The sequence below is a fragment of the Alexandromys fortis genome, unplaced genomic scaffold (genome assembly GCF_014885135.2).
Source record: "Alexandromys fortis isolate MF-2015 unplaced genomic scaffold, M_Fortis_MF-2015_v1.1 scaffold_128, whole genome shotgun sequence".
Classification (NCBI taxonomy): Eukaryota; Metazoa; Chordata; class Mammalia; order Rodentia; family Cricetidae; genus Alexandromys; species Alexandromys fortis.
The window spans coordinates 3,119,864-3,134,586 of NW_026068012.1; the positions used below are offsets into that span (position 1 = coordinate 3,119,864).

General features: G+C 45.4%; 1 protein-coding gene across 1 annotated transcript in view; it reads left to right on the forward strand.

Moving 5' to 3' along the window:
• Positions 1-12,887, forward strand: part of Pcp4 (Purkinje cell protein 4) — a 60,381-nt gene extending 47,494 nt beyond the window's left edge. Inside the window, exon 3 of the mRNA XM_050162005.1 lies at positions 12,488-12,887. Within this exon, the coding sequence (XP_050017962.1) occupies positions 12,488-12,615 (128 nt within the window). The 3' untranslated portion in view covers positions 12,616-12,887. The remainder of the gene's footprint in view (positions 1-12,487) is intronic.
• Positions 12,888-14,723: the final 1,836 nt, after the last annotated feature.

Here is a 14,723-nt window from a genome sequence, read left to right on the forward strand (position 1 = left end):
GCACCTTCAGACTGAAGTACTTAGAATTGCAACACTGTGGAGAAGTGGCCGCCCACATCAGAAAGTGAGCAGATAACACAGAAGAAGAAAAGGCAAGAGGGAAAAATAACCCACTGTGGTGTGCCTTTGGGTATCCATTATTACCTTAAATCCAGGGTGTCCAGGTGTGTTGCACTCTGGCTGTGACATATGTGTGAGAAATGAGGGTACCAATGGAAGCCGAAAGCCCAATTAACAGCTTAAATAATAAGCAAGATTGTTCTTCTCTCATCAAAGGGAGTCTGGAGGTCAGTATCTTCCAGGGGGCACTGAGAGTCTCTACAACTGTTCTTTCTTCCTCAGGTTAAGAACTCTCCCCTCTGTGGTCTAACATGGCTGCCCAACATTGGCCATTGCATTCATAGTCCAGTCAGCATAAGGCAGGGGCGGCGGGGAAAAGGATACAAGGAGAAATTTTCCTGTTTCATATGGTATCAGTCAGAACATAGTTGTACATCCATACCCCGTGGTCGGGATGCTAGAAGCTCTTCTGGATAAGCACACACTCAGTCTCCAATTCAAGCTTTTATATCTAAGAAAAGAGAATAAACAGAGGCTTTAGCAGATGTCACAACATGCACCTGCCCCTGAGGTTCTTGAGCACTTTTGTCCTGGCTGCTGTCTTATGGGGAAGGCTGTGCAGGGTGGGGTGCTGATGGAGGGTAAAGGAGGCACCTCTCTTCTGTTGTCCTCCATCTCCTTGGTTTACTGCTGTAGAGAAGGGACTTCAGTTCATTCCATATGCTCCGAGGGAGGGAGACTTTCAGGATGCTCTGCCCACCACCCCTAAAAGTTCTGGCATCGTCTTTCTCCTTGCAGTCTCTCCAGTCAAAGCACAGACCACTTCTTTATGTAATGATGTTTCTGTCCTCCCATCCCTGATGCCGGAGGCGAGGGTAAGATCAGAGGGGCCAGCATTGCAAGTTACCTTAGGAAGTACTTCATGGCAGGGCACACACACATCACAGGACTTCTAGGAAACAGAGAAGCTTCCTGGGTGGGGCATGAGGGTCATCCAAGTGATGGGTCATCTAGCAGGAGCCTTTACGGCTCCTAAGGCATCCTCACCCAGAGCACTAGACAAAGGGCAATAAACAAGGTGCCCCTGTGCTGCTCCAGGGAAACCCCCTACATCAGGATTTTAGTGCTGGCTGGAGTGAGGTCCTCATATTTTTGGCCTCTACCTGGGGCTTGTATTCTCCTTCTATCTTGTGTTCCGGCAGTGCACACACTGGCTGAAACTGACCTGCTCAGCAGAGTTACCGGGAATTGCTTCCCCTAGTTCAGCTTCCTCAGTGCGGGGAGGAAACAAAAGGAGAGCACACTAGACGAGCCAGCCAGCTGTCGTCCCTAATAGTAGTGATCCAGTCTGCCTGGTTAAAGCAATGTACACTCAGTCCTTGTCCCTATATGAACCCAACCCAGATTCCTTTTCACATCATCTTCCCATATAGGGAAGGACCTCAGAGCTTGTACAGACCACCCTTTCTTTCCTGGCCACGCTGCTTCTGTGTGCGTGACTGTAGCTGTTGCTTTCTTCTAAACAAAGGAAGAGTTTTGATGAATACTGTGTCCTAAATATAGAGGCAGGAGCTTTAATCTCTGTCTCTTCAGAGTAAGACTGTCCGGTGACAAGCTCTTGAAAAGTGTGGTTGGGATAAACTCTGGTGGGATGTATGCTTTCAAGAGGAGATCAGGACATGGAGCATCCAGTGGCCTGGCCCTCTGGGGACCCAGGAGGGGCATCTACAAGCCAAGAAGGCAGCAGCATCAAGGGAAACCCACTTTGTCTGAAACCCGACCTGGGCTTCAAGTTCTAAGGGTGGGGTGTGTGTGGACAATCAATGTTTGTGTCTAAAGCCCGCACACCATTGGGTGTTATTTTGTCCTGTCAGATCTGAAAAAATGAGCATGATTAGAAATGAGTTTTGCCTTTCCAGTGCAAAATTATTTTTGAGTGATGTGTAGATTGGATTTTGGGGGACTGGACTTGAGGGACATTCGATCCTGTGATCTTTCTTTTCAATCAGTGCCTCTATATTTGCACACACTTAATTAGATAAGAGCACACACACCATTGTGGATGGGGTAGGCGAAATTACGTAAGCCAGATACAGCTCCGTGGGATGGTGGTCACGGGAAGCCGAGAGTAAACTGTCCTTTTCACATGACCAAATTAGGCTCCTCATCCTCCAAAAGCCAAGCCACTCAGCACTGGACAGCAGGTCTCAGGGTACCTCTATTTTAGGACAAAGAATTACTCTCCCTCGGGAAAAGCTGCATGTACCAAAGAAGGGGCTATCCTGGTAAGTGGGGAGCTTGAGGAATGGGGACCCTGCTTTTGTGTGATTTATGGAAAATCACAGAGCAGGAAGTCACCTGCCTATTGTGGCTGATGCTCGACCTTGCACGGTAGTCTCTGCTCCTTGCAGAGACCGGGAAATCGCAATTGTTCACACCAGCTGCCCCCCGTGCAGTAAACACAGAGGTGGCTGCAGGGGCCAGCAGGGGCTCTGTGGCTTGTGATCACACCTCCTGCTCAGCTGGGGAGTGGCCCTTTCTCATTGCCTCACCAAAGGGACACTTTGGATCTCTGCGTGCCCTATTTTCAGCTTTTAAGAACATTTTGTCGTTTTTTTTTTTTTTTAAATGGGGACTTCATAAAATACAGTGCTCAGAGTTCAGTGTGAGCTCTGTAATCCCCTTATGTGCATAAATTTCTTATTATTATTAGTCTCAGTTTTGAGAAAGAAGGTGGCTTTATCTTCTCCAAACTGGCTGTCTTACTGTCTGAGTATGTCTTCATCCATTTCGAGGCTTAAGGAATTAAAGCTCCCAATTCCTGTGTGTTTTCTTTGTCATTTTGACTTTCCCTATCCCAAGGGCAAGGTTTGGGTCCTCAGAAAGGAACCCACACTGGTTCCCTAAGGCTTTGGTAAGAGAGAGGTGTGGATTCAGCTCAGATCCCCCAACTGCTCTGTGTGGACTTGCTTAATTGTATCAAGGGCAACACAAGTCATAGACTAATTCTTTTAAGTTAATGTTATAGTTTGAAAGATGGTAGGGCATCCCGTGAACCCTGGTATTCATGTACCCTGCTTGCAGGGTATGCTTAAGTTAAATTCCTGTTATTTCCTTATGGAGTGCTGAGGTTTCAGTCCTTTTATAGTACGCTATGTGCTGCGACTCCCAGCGAAGGGAAACTCCTACTCAGGACAATTATATCCCAATTTACTGCTTATGTACTGACTTCTGATCTACAGGATTAGGCCTTAGGAGGTAATTAGTTTCTGTCAAATAAAGCTCAAACTGCGGAGAGCTGTGATTATGTAAATGGAAGCCTTTCCATGCATGTGTGTGCATATACATGGGTTTGTATGCAGTGTGGGGTGCGTTAAAACTGAAAACTGTGCGTTTGTGACTTGCTGCTAGCACCAGGAGATGGTGAAGTCACGTTATCATAAACCTAGAAACAAAGTATTCAAGAGTTCCTTTCTGAAGGTCAGGAGTGAATATGGTGTATGTGTGTGTGTGCGTGTGTACACATCAAACTTGGGGTCTTGAACATACTTAGCCTTGCTCTACCACTGTGCCCCACATACCCCATCTCATAATATACTTTTGAATTCTGCTGTATTTCAAACTCTTCTTTCTTCCTTGAGCTGGGGTGGGATCTCAGAAGAGCTCTGCCATGCTCCGGGTGACTTTTCATGGCTGTTAATTTCTAAGGAATTAATGTTTTTATTTGAAGTCTGCTACTTAGATTGTGACTGCAGGGATGGGTTGCAGTTCACCAAATTGTCATTTCTAAGCCATGGAAAATTTTGCTGGTGCTTCTCTTCCTTGGGAAGGGATTGGACTGTCCCTTCATCCCTTTCTGGTGGCTTACCTGATAAGCCATCTCTCTCTCTCACACACACACATATGATACACATACACCACACCATATAGACACACCACAAACATACACACACATACCACATAACACAAACACACACATACCACACACCACACACACACACACATCATATACCATATACATATCCCACACCTCCACCCCCTATACCCCATCACAGAAACCATGCATATTCATCACGAACACACACACCATACACACATACTGCCCACCTCCCACATCCTACACACGAAAACCATACACACACATCACAAACACACACACACACACACACACACACACACCACAGTTTCCTGTCTGGGTTCGCACCTTGCTCTGATTCTGGAACGCTCTAAAATTCTACATTTTAATGAGCATATTTATCTATTTTCTGCTCTCCTCTGGGAATCAGGAAGCCGAGTGTGTTCTCTGCTACACTGCAGTCCTCAGAACAGCGACAGCTCATTGTGTACCCACTGCTAGGAGATAATAAATCCTGGGAAACCGCACCTGGTCACCCTGGTAGACGTTTGCAGGCTGATTGGTTGAATCGTGCGTTCAGACTGGGAGCTCTGAGGTTGTGATTTCTCCCAGAGCTATGCTAATTACCATATGCAGGAGTCCATCATCCTGGCCTACATCCATGGAGCAGAAATAGCGCTGCATTGCCACATACCCACACAATGTAGAGTAAACCTGGGTTTGGAGTGTACTCGCCAGGTGATCTTGGGCTAGACACATGGTTGTCTCCAATCTTTGTAAGATGGGGGACAGAAAACATTCCCTATGGTAGCATGTGCAGATGTAGAAACCACATATCAGAGGGGCTTGGAAACCCATAAATCCCAGAGTCAGGTGAGGGATCATCGTAGGCTGGGTTGTGATTCTCCCTCACAGCTCAGTTTGAAGCACTGACCTCTTGTACCTCAAAATGCGACTACATGTGGGTACAGAATCTGTAAGGAGGTGATTAGCACTCACCGAGGCCATTAGGGTGAATGGTAATCGGTAGGACTGGGTCCTGTTAGGAAGGAAGACTGTGAGTGTGCAGTCACAGGGATACTCTTTACCATCCAGGGACACTGTGGCAAGGCAGCTCTCTGAAGACTAAAAGAGAAGACCCAGGAGAAACGAGCCTTGCCGATACCTGTTTCAGGTTTCTCCAGAAGACAGGAAACACGTCTTAACTGTGGTATTCTGCCACAGTGACCTGACTAGCCAAGGGTACTCATCCAGTCCTGTTGACAGTAGGTGGGCAGACCTAAGGACCACCACTGCCACACCAGGCTTGATGTCTGTCAGAATCCAGATGTGCAAGCTGAGCTGTGAGTCTTCATAACACTACCAGAGGCTGGAGATATGCTTGGGATTTTCTGCAGTTGGTCGCAGTTCCGTAACTTTGTAAATGAGATTGCCTTTCTTTCCTTCACCATCAAAAGGTTTATATAAGAAAACCCGTGGAAACACATGAGAGAGGACCTAGTTCAGGACCAATAGACAAAGACTCTGGCTAGAATGCAGTTGTCTTTTGACAGGGTTACTGGAATGCTGCCATGACAAGGCCAGACATATTTCCAGAGCTCCTACCTGCCCGGATTTCTGCAAGATGAAGCTGCATTTCAGGAAAGCAGCATCAGAAATATCTGTGGTGGAGTGAAGTATAAAGCTGACGAGGACTGTTACTTTCTAACTGGACCTTAGAGGGTAGAACAAAGGCACAAGACATCCTGGCACTCAGGGAGAGTCATTTCTTCATGACGCTTGGGACATTTGCAGGTTTCTGTGACATGTCCTGCTAGCTTGATAAAATCTCTTTTTAGAGAGAAAGGTTTAATTGGCTGGGTCATTTTCCAAGCTTTGTGTTCTTTGGTCTGTGTGTCTGTCGGTCTCTCTGTGTGTGTCCCTATTGTCCCCATGTGTAAGAGACGGAAAGAGATGGCATGAATTGTGATAGGTAGACAGATATATGATGGATAAATGATGAATGAAATTGTGACTAGGTGGATGGAAAGACAGATGGACGAATGGATAGAAAGATAAATGAACGGAATGGTGGGGGGTGGATGGACGGATAGGGGAAGTGATGAATGGAATGATGGACTGATGGCTGAATTAATGGGCACATGGACAGACAAATAGACAAAATAAGTAAATGGCAGAAATGGGAGATAGATAGGTAGATAGATAGATAGATAGATAGATAGATAGATAGATAGATAGATAGATAGATAGATGATAGATAGACAGACAGACAGACCATATAGGTAGATAGATAATGCCCAGGTAAATGTTGTAATAGTTAATGTCAGTTGTCCAGCCTGGTAAATTTTGATTTCTACTTCCTGTAAGACAAGGTCTTCTAAGTGATAAACTCAAGAGTAGAAGTCTGTGGGGTTGGTGGGGATCATGGTCCATTGCTCACAGGAGACATTGTGGCTATGGGAGCCTTTGTTTTCTTGAGCAAATGGCCAGGAAGTCAGGGCTGCCTTCATTCTCTGATGGAGCTGCGAACTTTTACACAGAGTCTGCTGAGTGGTGTGGACATGCCCTTACTCATGACCACTCTGTGATCAGATTCAGCATTTTATTACCCATGCAGGAGGAAATGACATTCTTCCAGAACTCCAAATAATGTCTGTGCAATCCTAGGCTGGAGTGTTGTGGAAAAATACTGCTTGTTCGGAGTGATAAAAAGCCACCTTTGGAGGTGCCTGGTGTAGGGTTTTTCCAATTAAGGCATCAGAATCCTAAATAAAAGTGTCAGGTAGGGCCCACCCAGACCGGATACAGACCTTCAGATATCTTTATGAGACAGTCAATAGAGATAAAAAGAGAGGGTTACGCTGCCAGGTGGGAAGGACAATGGCACTTTGTACTTGATGCTAATACAGACATACCACCATCTCATGGAGAGAACAGCTGTACAGAGAGACCTCTGCCATTCAGGGTCCCCCTAGCTATGGTGGCTGGGGTGGACCCTTCTGCAGTGTCCAGTCTTTCTATATCCCCTGGCCTGTGAGTTGTGACCAGCGCTAGGTGGCATGAATGGTTGGTCCTTTACCGACTGTGTTTTGAATATGTTTTCTGTGGTTCGAATCACACAGCTGGGGCATTTCTGTAGCAAGCCAGACATACTCAGCTGCCTAGGCTGACCGTGAAGCATCCATGATGGCACGTGTCTGTTTTTCTCTGAATTAGTGCATAAGTAACCTGTGAATCACACCATAAGTAGATGCAGAGACCCCAGGGCTTAAATGCATCCTGCTTGCCTGTACCCTCTCTCCCTGCCCCTGCAGCCCTGGGCACATATAGCCAAAGGCTTTTTACATTACAGTTTAACTAGGAATAAGGTTTGATCTGCACAACTGGTAGCCAGGGAAGGAAGTGATTTGACTTCCAGTTCAAAAAAGGAAATCCAGAGCTGTGTTAGCTACAGACCTACCTTGGGGTCACGGTGGGTAGAGACAATCCTTAATGTCACTCTGATCTAAACTTCTGTTGTGTGGTAGTCTTACACGGGAAGATGCAAATGAGCATCTGTTCACCCCAGGACCACGAGGACAGACCAAAGAAAACATGTCCACCCAAGTGTAGCTTTGTCAACCTGCGTCTCCTGCATTTGCTGGAGAGGCATACGTGAGGGCTTGCATACAGCAGCATGGGTGACTCAGAGGCAGCTGCATCATCAAAAAGCCCACTCAGCGTGAGTGACAACCCATGAAAACCATATTCCTGGCAGACAGCTCCATGGAAGAGCCTTCCTGCCCTAGAAACTGTTTTCTGCCTTTATAAGTCTAGGAAGGGGCCTGGTGAGCTTTGTGATTTGCACTGGTTTCTGAGTCTCCCTGCCTCCTTCCTGGGGGAGATTTCTCGGTTTGGAGGGATTAGCCACTCATCACTCTGTGACACTGGAGGGTATAAAAAGAAATCATTTCATGTCTATATTTTAACAAAAAGGAAAACCAAGAACCAAGGCAGTTAAAAACCTTCCCGTGGGTCACAGCAACTGAAGCATCATCTCCTAATCTTACTCTAGCTGAGCTCCACACCTCTAGTGCCCCCCAAGAGGGTCTGACTGGTGTGGAGAGCTAAGGGCACTGAGGGAACAAATGCATGCATTTTGTTTATTCTCTAGCCAGATGACAGTGGCAGCCAGTGTCTAGCATGGGGTAGAGTTGAGAAACCAGCACACAGTTCCCCTTATCAGTGGGGATGATTAGACTGCTTTATCCTCACCCAGGCCTTCTCTACTATACCCTCTTCCAGGTCCCAGGCCCTCAGGTCAGTGGTGGGAGGTAACACCCATGCCTTTTTGATCCTTCTTTGGATATCTGTGTCTGCATGGCTGTACCCGGTTTTCTCTACCTTTTCTCTGAGGTCCTTCCTATGCCATTCTCCCATGGCCACATCCCCGTCTTCACATCTTCCATCATCTGTGAATCGTGCACTTCTGGTGGCCCCACTGTGGCTTTGACCACACACTTCTTAGCCACACTTCCGTAGAGACCCGTTGTGAATCCATGATAGAGGTGGAAGGTGAGAACGAGGATCCACTGACCAATAGAAATTACCTATTGGAGGGCATACTGGTGTCTTAGACATCAGGCTAGAAGTGTGTGCTCACTTGATAGAGTTGTTTACAACCAGCAGCTGCTAATTGAACACCCATTTGGTGTCAGGCCTTAGGAGAGCTGCTGGAACAAGATAAAAAGAGCCCCTTCCTTCCCAGTCCTACACCCTGGAAAAGGGGGTGGCAATAAAGACAAACCAGGGATGGAAAGAAAGAATTAGAGTAATGGAATTAATGATGGATAATAAAGGCTACAGTGGGTTACAATGCAGGCATGTACGTGTGTGTGTGCATGTGTGTATGTGTACATGTACACATATAGTGTGATAGTGTGTTTTCAATGAATATCATATATGTAGAACAAAACCCTAGGGTCTTTGACCTTCCTGTCTACAATATTGAGAGAGTTTATGACATCAACAGCAAAAACAGAGTGAGCCCTAAGTTCTGCTCTGGCATGAAGGAGAAGGGAGGTTCTCCTCAGAGTCACCCTGCTTCTGAGCTGTCATCATCACTCGGGACACTCAAAGGGGACCTTAGGAGGTTCCAAAGATGGAAGAGGTTCTGGAGATGGGACCCAGGTGTGATACTCCCCAACTTCTGTGTCCCTCTCTGCTGTTGCTGATTGGTTCTCAGAGCTGGCCTGTCCTGGCTGTCAGAACCCCATTGAACCATTGCAAACCCTTCACTGGTACCAACTCTTTGCTCTCAGATCTGATGAGCTGTCTGTCTTCCTCCTTTTCTTTCCATCACTCTAGTTCCTGGTACATGAAACTCATGACTTCTTCTGTGGCAATGTAGACTTGCCCTGAGGGAAGGCAAGGCTCTGAAGTAAACAGAAAGTGACAAGTCCTTAAATATCAGAAGTTGCTTTGGAAAGCATTGTAATATTTCTCAGATGTTGGTGGGATCAATAAATCACTTTTGGTGGGAGATATTAGTTTAAGATGTAATTGTAAAATTGATTTTTATGACCTGTCCTACTGCTGCATCTTGGATTCCCTAAGTATACATATTTCTCTGTATCTTCATTTATCATTTGTCAAAACATAAAATTATTGTTTTCCCCCATTATTACAAAAGAGGGAAGATGGATCAGGCTTTCAAAATCCATGGGCTGCAGAAACATTTTTAATCTGAAAAAAAAAAAAAAACCTCTCCCAACCTCCCTTGAGCTGCAACTAATTTCCCCCATTGCCATGACTTTGCAATGGATGTCGGGTCTCCTCTTGGAGGGAAGGATCTGACATACAATACTATTGTGAGAAATAGCAACTCACAGAACAGAGGCAGACAGTGTGAATGGTAGTCCAGAGTTAGGGTCCCTATATATCTGTCATTCTTATCTTTTAGTTCAATTTCATATTTCTCATCATCTGCTTGGGATGCAGGCAATTCCTGCATTTCCCGTGGCCCTGCCCTCTGTATTCACTGCAGTGTGGATCAATATGCCAAGGACTCCTTGACCCTGAGGAATGTAGCCAAAGCCTTCCACCATCCTCTCTGTCAGTTGGGCCCCATGGATCGTGAAGGATGCCCCCTCAACATTCCTTGTACAATGCACTCTTAAGTCTCAGCTCCTGCAGTCATGGCAGTGAGTTAAAAAGAAAAGTAAATTGATTTAGGTCACAAACCCATCACACTAACAAGGCTTACAAGGCCAGAGGCAGATCACTCGCTCCCAGATGGAAGAGTGCACAGACTGCTCTAGGCAGAACCTGCTTAGTCTCTAAGAAAATTGAGAGGAGCCTGCTTAAGGATCTGCAATGGAAATGCCATGCCAGTGGCATCTGAAACAAGTGTGGGTTCTCCTGCATATCTCTCATCAATCATCTATCTACCACCTACTGTCTGTCTATCTGTCATTATCTGTCATCTATCTATCTATCTATCTATCTATCTATCTATCTATCTATCTATCATCTATCAATCATCTATTGATCTATCATCCATCCATCCATTTATCTATCTATCATCTATCTATCTATCTATCTATCTATCTATCTATCTATCTATCTCTCTATCTCTCTATCTCTCTATCTCTCTATCTCTCTATCTCTCTATCTCTCTATCTCTCTATCATCTCTATCATCTATCTATCTATCTATCTATCTATCTATCTATCTATCTATCTATCTATCATCTATCTATCTATCTATCATCTATTGATCTATCATCCATCCATCCATTTATCTATCATCTATCTCTATCTCTATCTATCTATCTATCTATCTATCTATCTATCATCTATCTATCTATCTATCTATCATCTATCTATTATCTATCTATCTATCATCTATCTCTATCTATGATCTATCTATCTATCTATATCTATATCTATCTATCTATCATCTATATCTATCTATCTATCTATCATCTATCATATCTATCTATCATCTGTCTATCTATCTATCTATCTATCTATCTATCTATCATCTGTCATCTATCACCCATCTATCTTCCATCTACCTATCTAGCTGTCATCTTCCTATCAATAATATATCTTACCTATTTTCTATATATCTATTATTTATCTATTATCTATATTTATCATCTATAATTTCTATTATCTCCTCCCCTTCACACTGTGTTTTATCTAGTTAGTCTCTCTGCTCCATATGCAAGTCCGGAGTGGTAGGGAGGCTTTTGCATAGGTTCAGGGAAGGTGGGAGCTGCTACTGTCTCTAGCTTGCATTAACCTTAGTTCCTTTTGACTACCTTCTCTGTAGATAAGAATTTTTGTCTCAACTTAACTTTCTTTTTAAAAGGAATGACAACCTGGCCTTTTCCTAGGATTAACAAATGAGCAAGCTGGCCCTTATGGGCAACTTCCATTCAACTACCTAAGAAGTCACCTGATGTGGGATTCTCCTGTGTATGCTATGAATATGATTTATTGGTTAATAAAGAAGCAGCTTTGGCACTATGGCAGCATAGAATAGAATAAGGTGGGAATTCCAAGCAGAGATAGAGAAAAGAAGGTGGAGTCAGGGAGATGCCATGTAGCTGCCAAAGGAGACAGATACCCAAGAACCTTACCAGTAAAACACGAACCTTATGGTAAAATACACAGAATAATAGTAATGGGTTAATTTAAGATGTAAGAGTTAGTTGATAAAAAGCCTAAGCTAATAGGTCAAGCAATGCTGTAATTAATACAGTTTCTGTGTGATTATTTTGGGTCTGGGTAGCTGGGAAATGAACAAGCTGTCTCTGCCTACAGTCTCCCTGAGTCTGGGCTGGGGCCCTAGTGTCTATATTCAAAAACAACAAGAAATGATTCTTTTGAAGAGTCCAATGTCCAGCCTTCATTGGGTTGGAGGATGTAAAAAGATGTCCCCTCTCCTTTCTCTGGCAAGAGGATTTTGCTTACTTATTTTTACTTCTGATCCCCTCTCAGGAAGTTCCCAGCACAAAGGCACCATCACCTTAAGTTGTCACTTAGTACCGGCTTGTCAGTGTGAGCCAGCTGGCATCTCTGCCTTAATAGACACGCCACCCAATTTGCCTTGCAGGATCACACTGTATGATTTATGGAAGTGTGATATCTTATGGCGATGGTCAAATAGCGTCATTTGGTTATGAATATGACCACTGCTGAAGCCTGGAAAACAATGAGCAAATTCACTAGCAACACGAGGATCTAAAACATCAGCCTGCCAGCTCTGAACACGGTGACCCTCAGCTAGCATTACAGAAACTGTCAAGACAGTGTCAGTGACTTTCACCCTCCTGCCCAAGGGTGGAGTTCAGATAGTCAGAGCTCTGCAGATTCCGAGTGTCTGGAACTTTCCACCATGCTTCCCAGGATTTTGCTTTTCAAACAGGGCCCTGTCTTGGGGTGGGTGAACGAGTACCCAAGGGTACACTGTGGTGGGCCACCAGCCTCACACATCTAGACTGCTGCCTGCACTTCTGTTTTCAGCTAGGTGGTCACCTGATATCTCTGCTTTGTTTTGTTTTGTTTTTGTTTTGTGATGCAGATGGGCAGAAGAAAGTCCAAGAAGAATTTGATATCGACATGGATGCACCAGAGACAGAGCGTGCAGCTGTGGCCATTCAGTCTCAGTTCAGAAAATTCCAGAAGAAAAAGGCCGGATCACAGTCTTAGTGGGGAAGCTGCTTCCTAGGCAATCCGAAGACACAAAGTTCAACCACCATCCATCAAGAGACGAAAAGAACAAGACCCTAGAGAGACGTCATCCGCAGAGCATACACCCCGCAGCAAACCTGACATGCATGTACAGAAACCCATAGTATTTATGCCCCTATAGGAAGGTGTACACAATGAAATTGTGAGTAGTTTAATCAGGTTCTCTCCATTACAATTCCTCTGCAACTCTTTTCCTTGATGTTGTAATAAAAAGGAGGTAAGATGAGTGACTCACGTGTCCGCCTTTATTTTTTCCATTAGACGAGGCCGGGAAAGTGTTCCTAAGGTTAAAGGCAACTGCCAGCCTGGTGTCTCTTGTATTCTTCAAGCTTAGAGGTGTAACCAAGTGACTTGTGATGGTGGAGTTATTCATCCTCAAACTGGCAGTTCCTGTCTTGTTAATAGGCTGCTAACTGCCAACAGGTCATGGCTGGATTTTCTTAGCATGGAAGAATAGTCTGTACCCTCGACTGTCCCAGATTCAGAGTTTATAACCCACAAGGTTATGGGAGGGCCGTGCATCTGTGGCTGGAATGTCATCCACATGCGCTCAGTGAGAGCATTTCAGATCTACAAAGAGTTGCCTCACGCCACCAGCACCATTTTTATACCTGTGTAGCCCCAAGCAGCAAACTCAAGCTCCAGGCTCCTCAGTGCTCACAATGTTTTGTTACTGCTTAACCTCGTTCATCAAAAGCTGTAGTTTGGAGAGGATGCCCAGCTTCTCTCCAGGTCAAACCTTGCAGGCACATGGTTTCATAATCCTTGGAGAGCTCCTATGGATAACAAAAAGGTCTGTTTCATGGTAAGCATGGCTCCATGGCGTCAGGAGTCAAATACAGGTTGGTAGGGTATGACTGTGAGCTGGCCTTGCACAGCAAGCACCAGGAGCACCAAACATCTATGTTGCTTATGGTTGCTCATTTGAACATTGCTATGAGAGAACCTGAAACAGAAGGGACATTTCACCCAGCACCTGAGAATGCTCTATGCTCTAGGAAGGCACCATGGGTTCTGTGGACTTAGCCATGTGACTCCAGGTGGGTCATAAGCACTTGTGAGAGGAGGGGACAATGTGTCTGAGTGTGCACACTTGCATGCTGGCCTGCGGATGAGTGATGTGGGATGACTTCAGCTAGTTAACAGTAAACAGGACCATTTCTGCAGTGCCAACCGATGGCGACTAAGTGAGATTCCGGGTGGGCCAGTCTCCACTGAGAAGAAGACAGTTGAGAATACACAGTATAAAGAGCAGTGACATGGAAGTATGAGTGTCACAGGAATCAGATGGCTTCAGATGTCATCCCCAGGGCTCTCTAAGCCAGCTACTACAAAGTAAGCTGGAACCCCAATACATGCACATATAAATGCTGTCGTTGTCTGTACCTATGCTCCCAGCACGGCCACTGCCCCGATCCTCTGATTTTTTTGATGTAAAGGAAACACCCTATTCTTATGGGGTATGGCCTGGCTCTGACAGCTGGAGGCTACCCTGGTTCTAAGGAAGATATTGCCTCCTGGGCGACTCTGTAAGGCAGTATATACCAACGGAGTGGCTCTTCTGATGTCCCCAAGAGTGTGGCAGTTCTCCCTCAGCCTGGCAGGGAAGTAAAGGATCTATGAAGTTTGGAGAGGTCTCTCAGAGATTCTTACGTGTGTCTTCTATTGCAGTCATAGAGCAAGCGTGCAACTGCTTTCTTTGTGCACTAGGGATGAGTTTAACCTTTAAACTAGGAGGATTCACGTGGATCTACAGCTCCAACTGTTGGGGTGGCGGTGAGACATTTGCTTTCCACCAAAAGCATGGGTTGGATGTGCCGTGTCTGAAGTCTAGGTCTCGCATAGCAAAGGAAGCAGCTTGTGGCTCCAGGCCTTCTTGTGGGATGCAGTATTCATCCTGAAAGAAGAAGGAGCCCCCTCAGGGTGTGCCACAAGGTGTCTGCAGCTTGGAGCAATGAGTGCTGATTCAGTTATGTTCCATCCACTGAACGGTTATGATCAAGCCCATGGTGCCATGACTGTAAGGCAGGACAGGGTGCTTGCAGGCAGGCTGGTAGGGGAGGGTA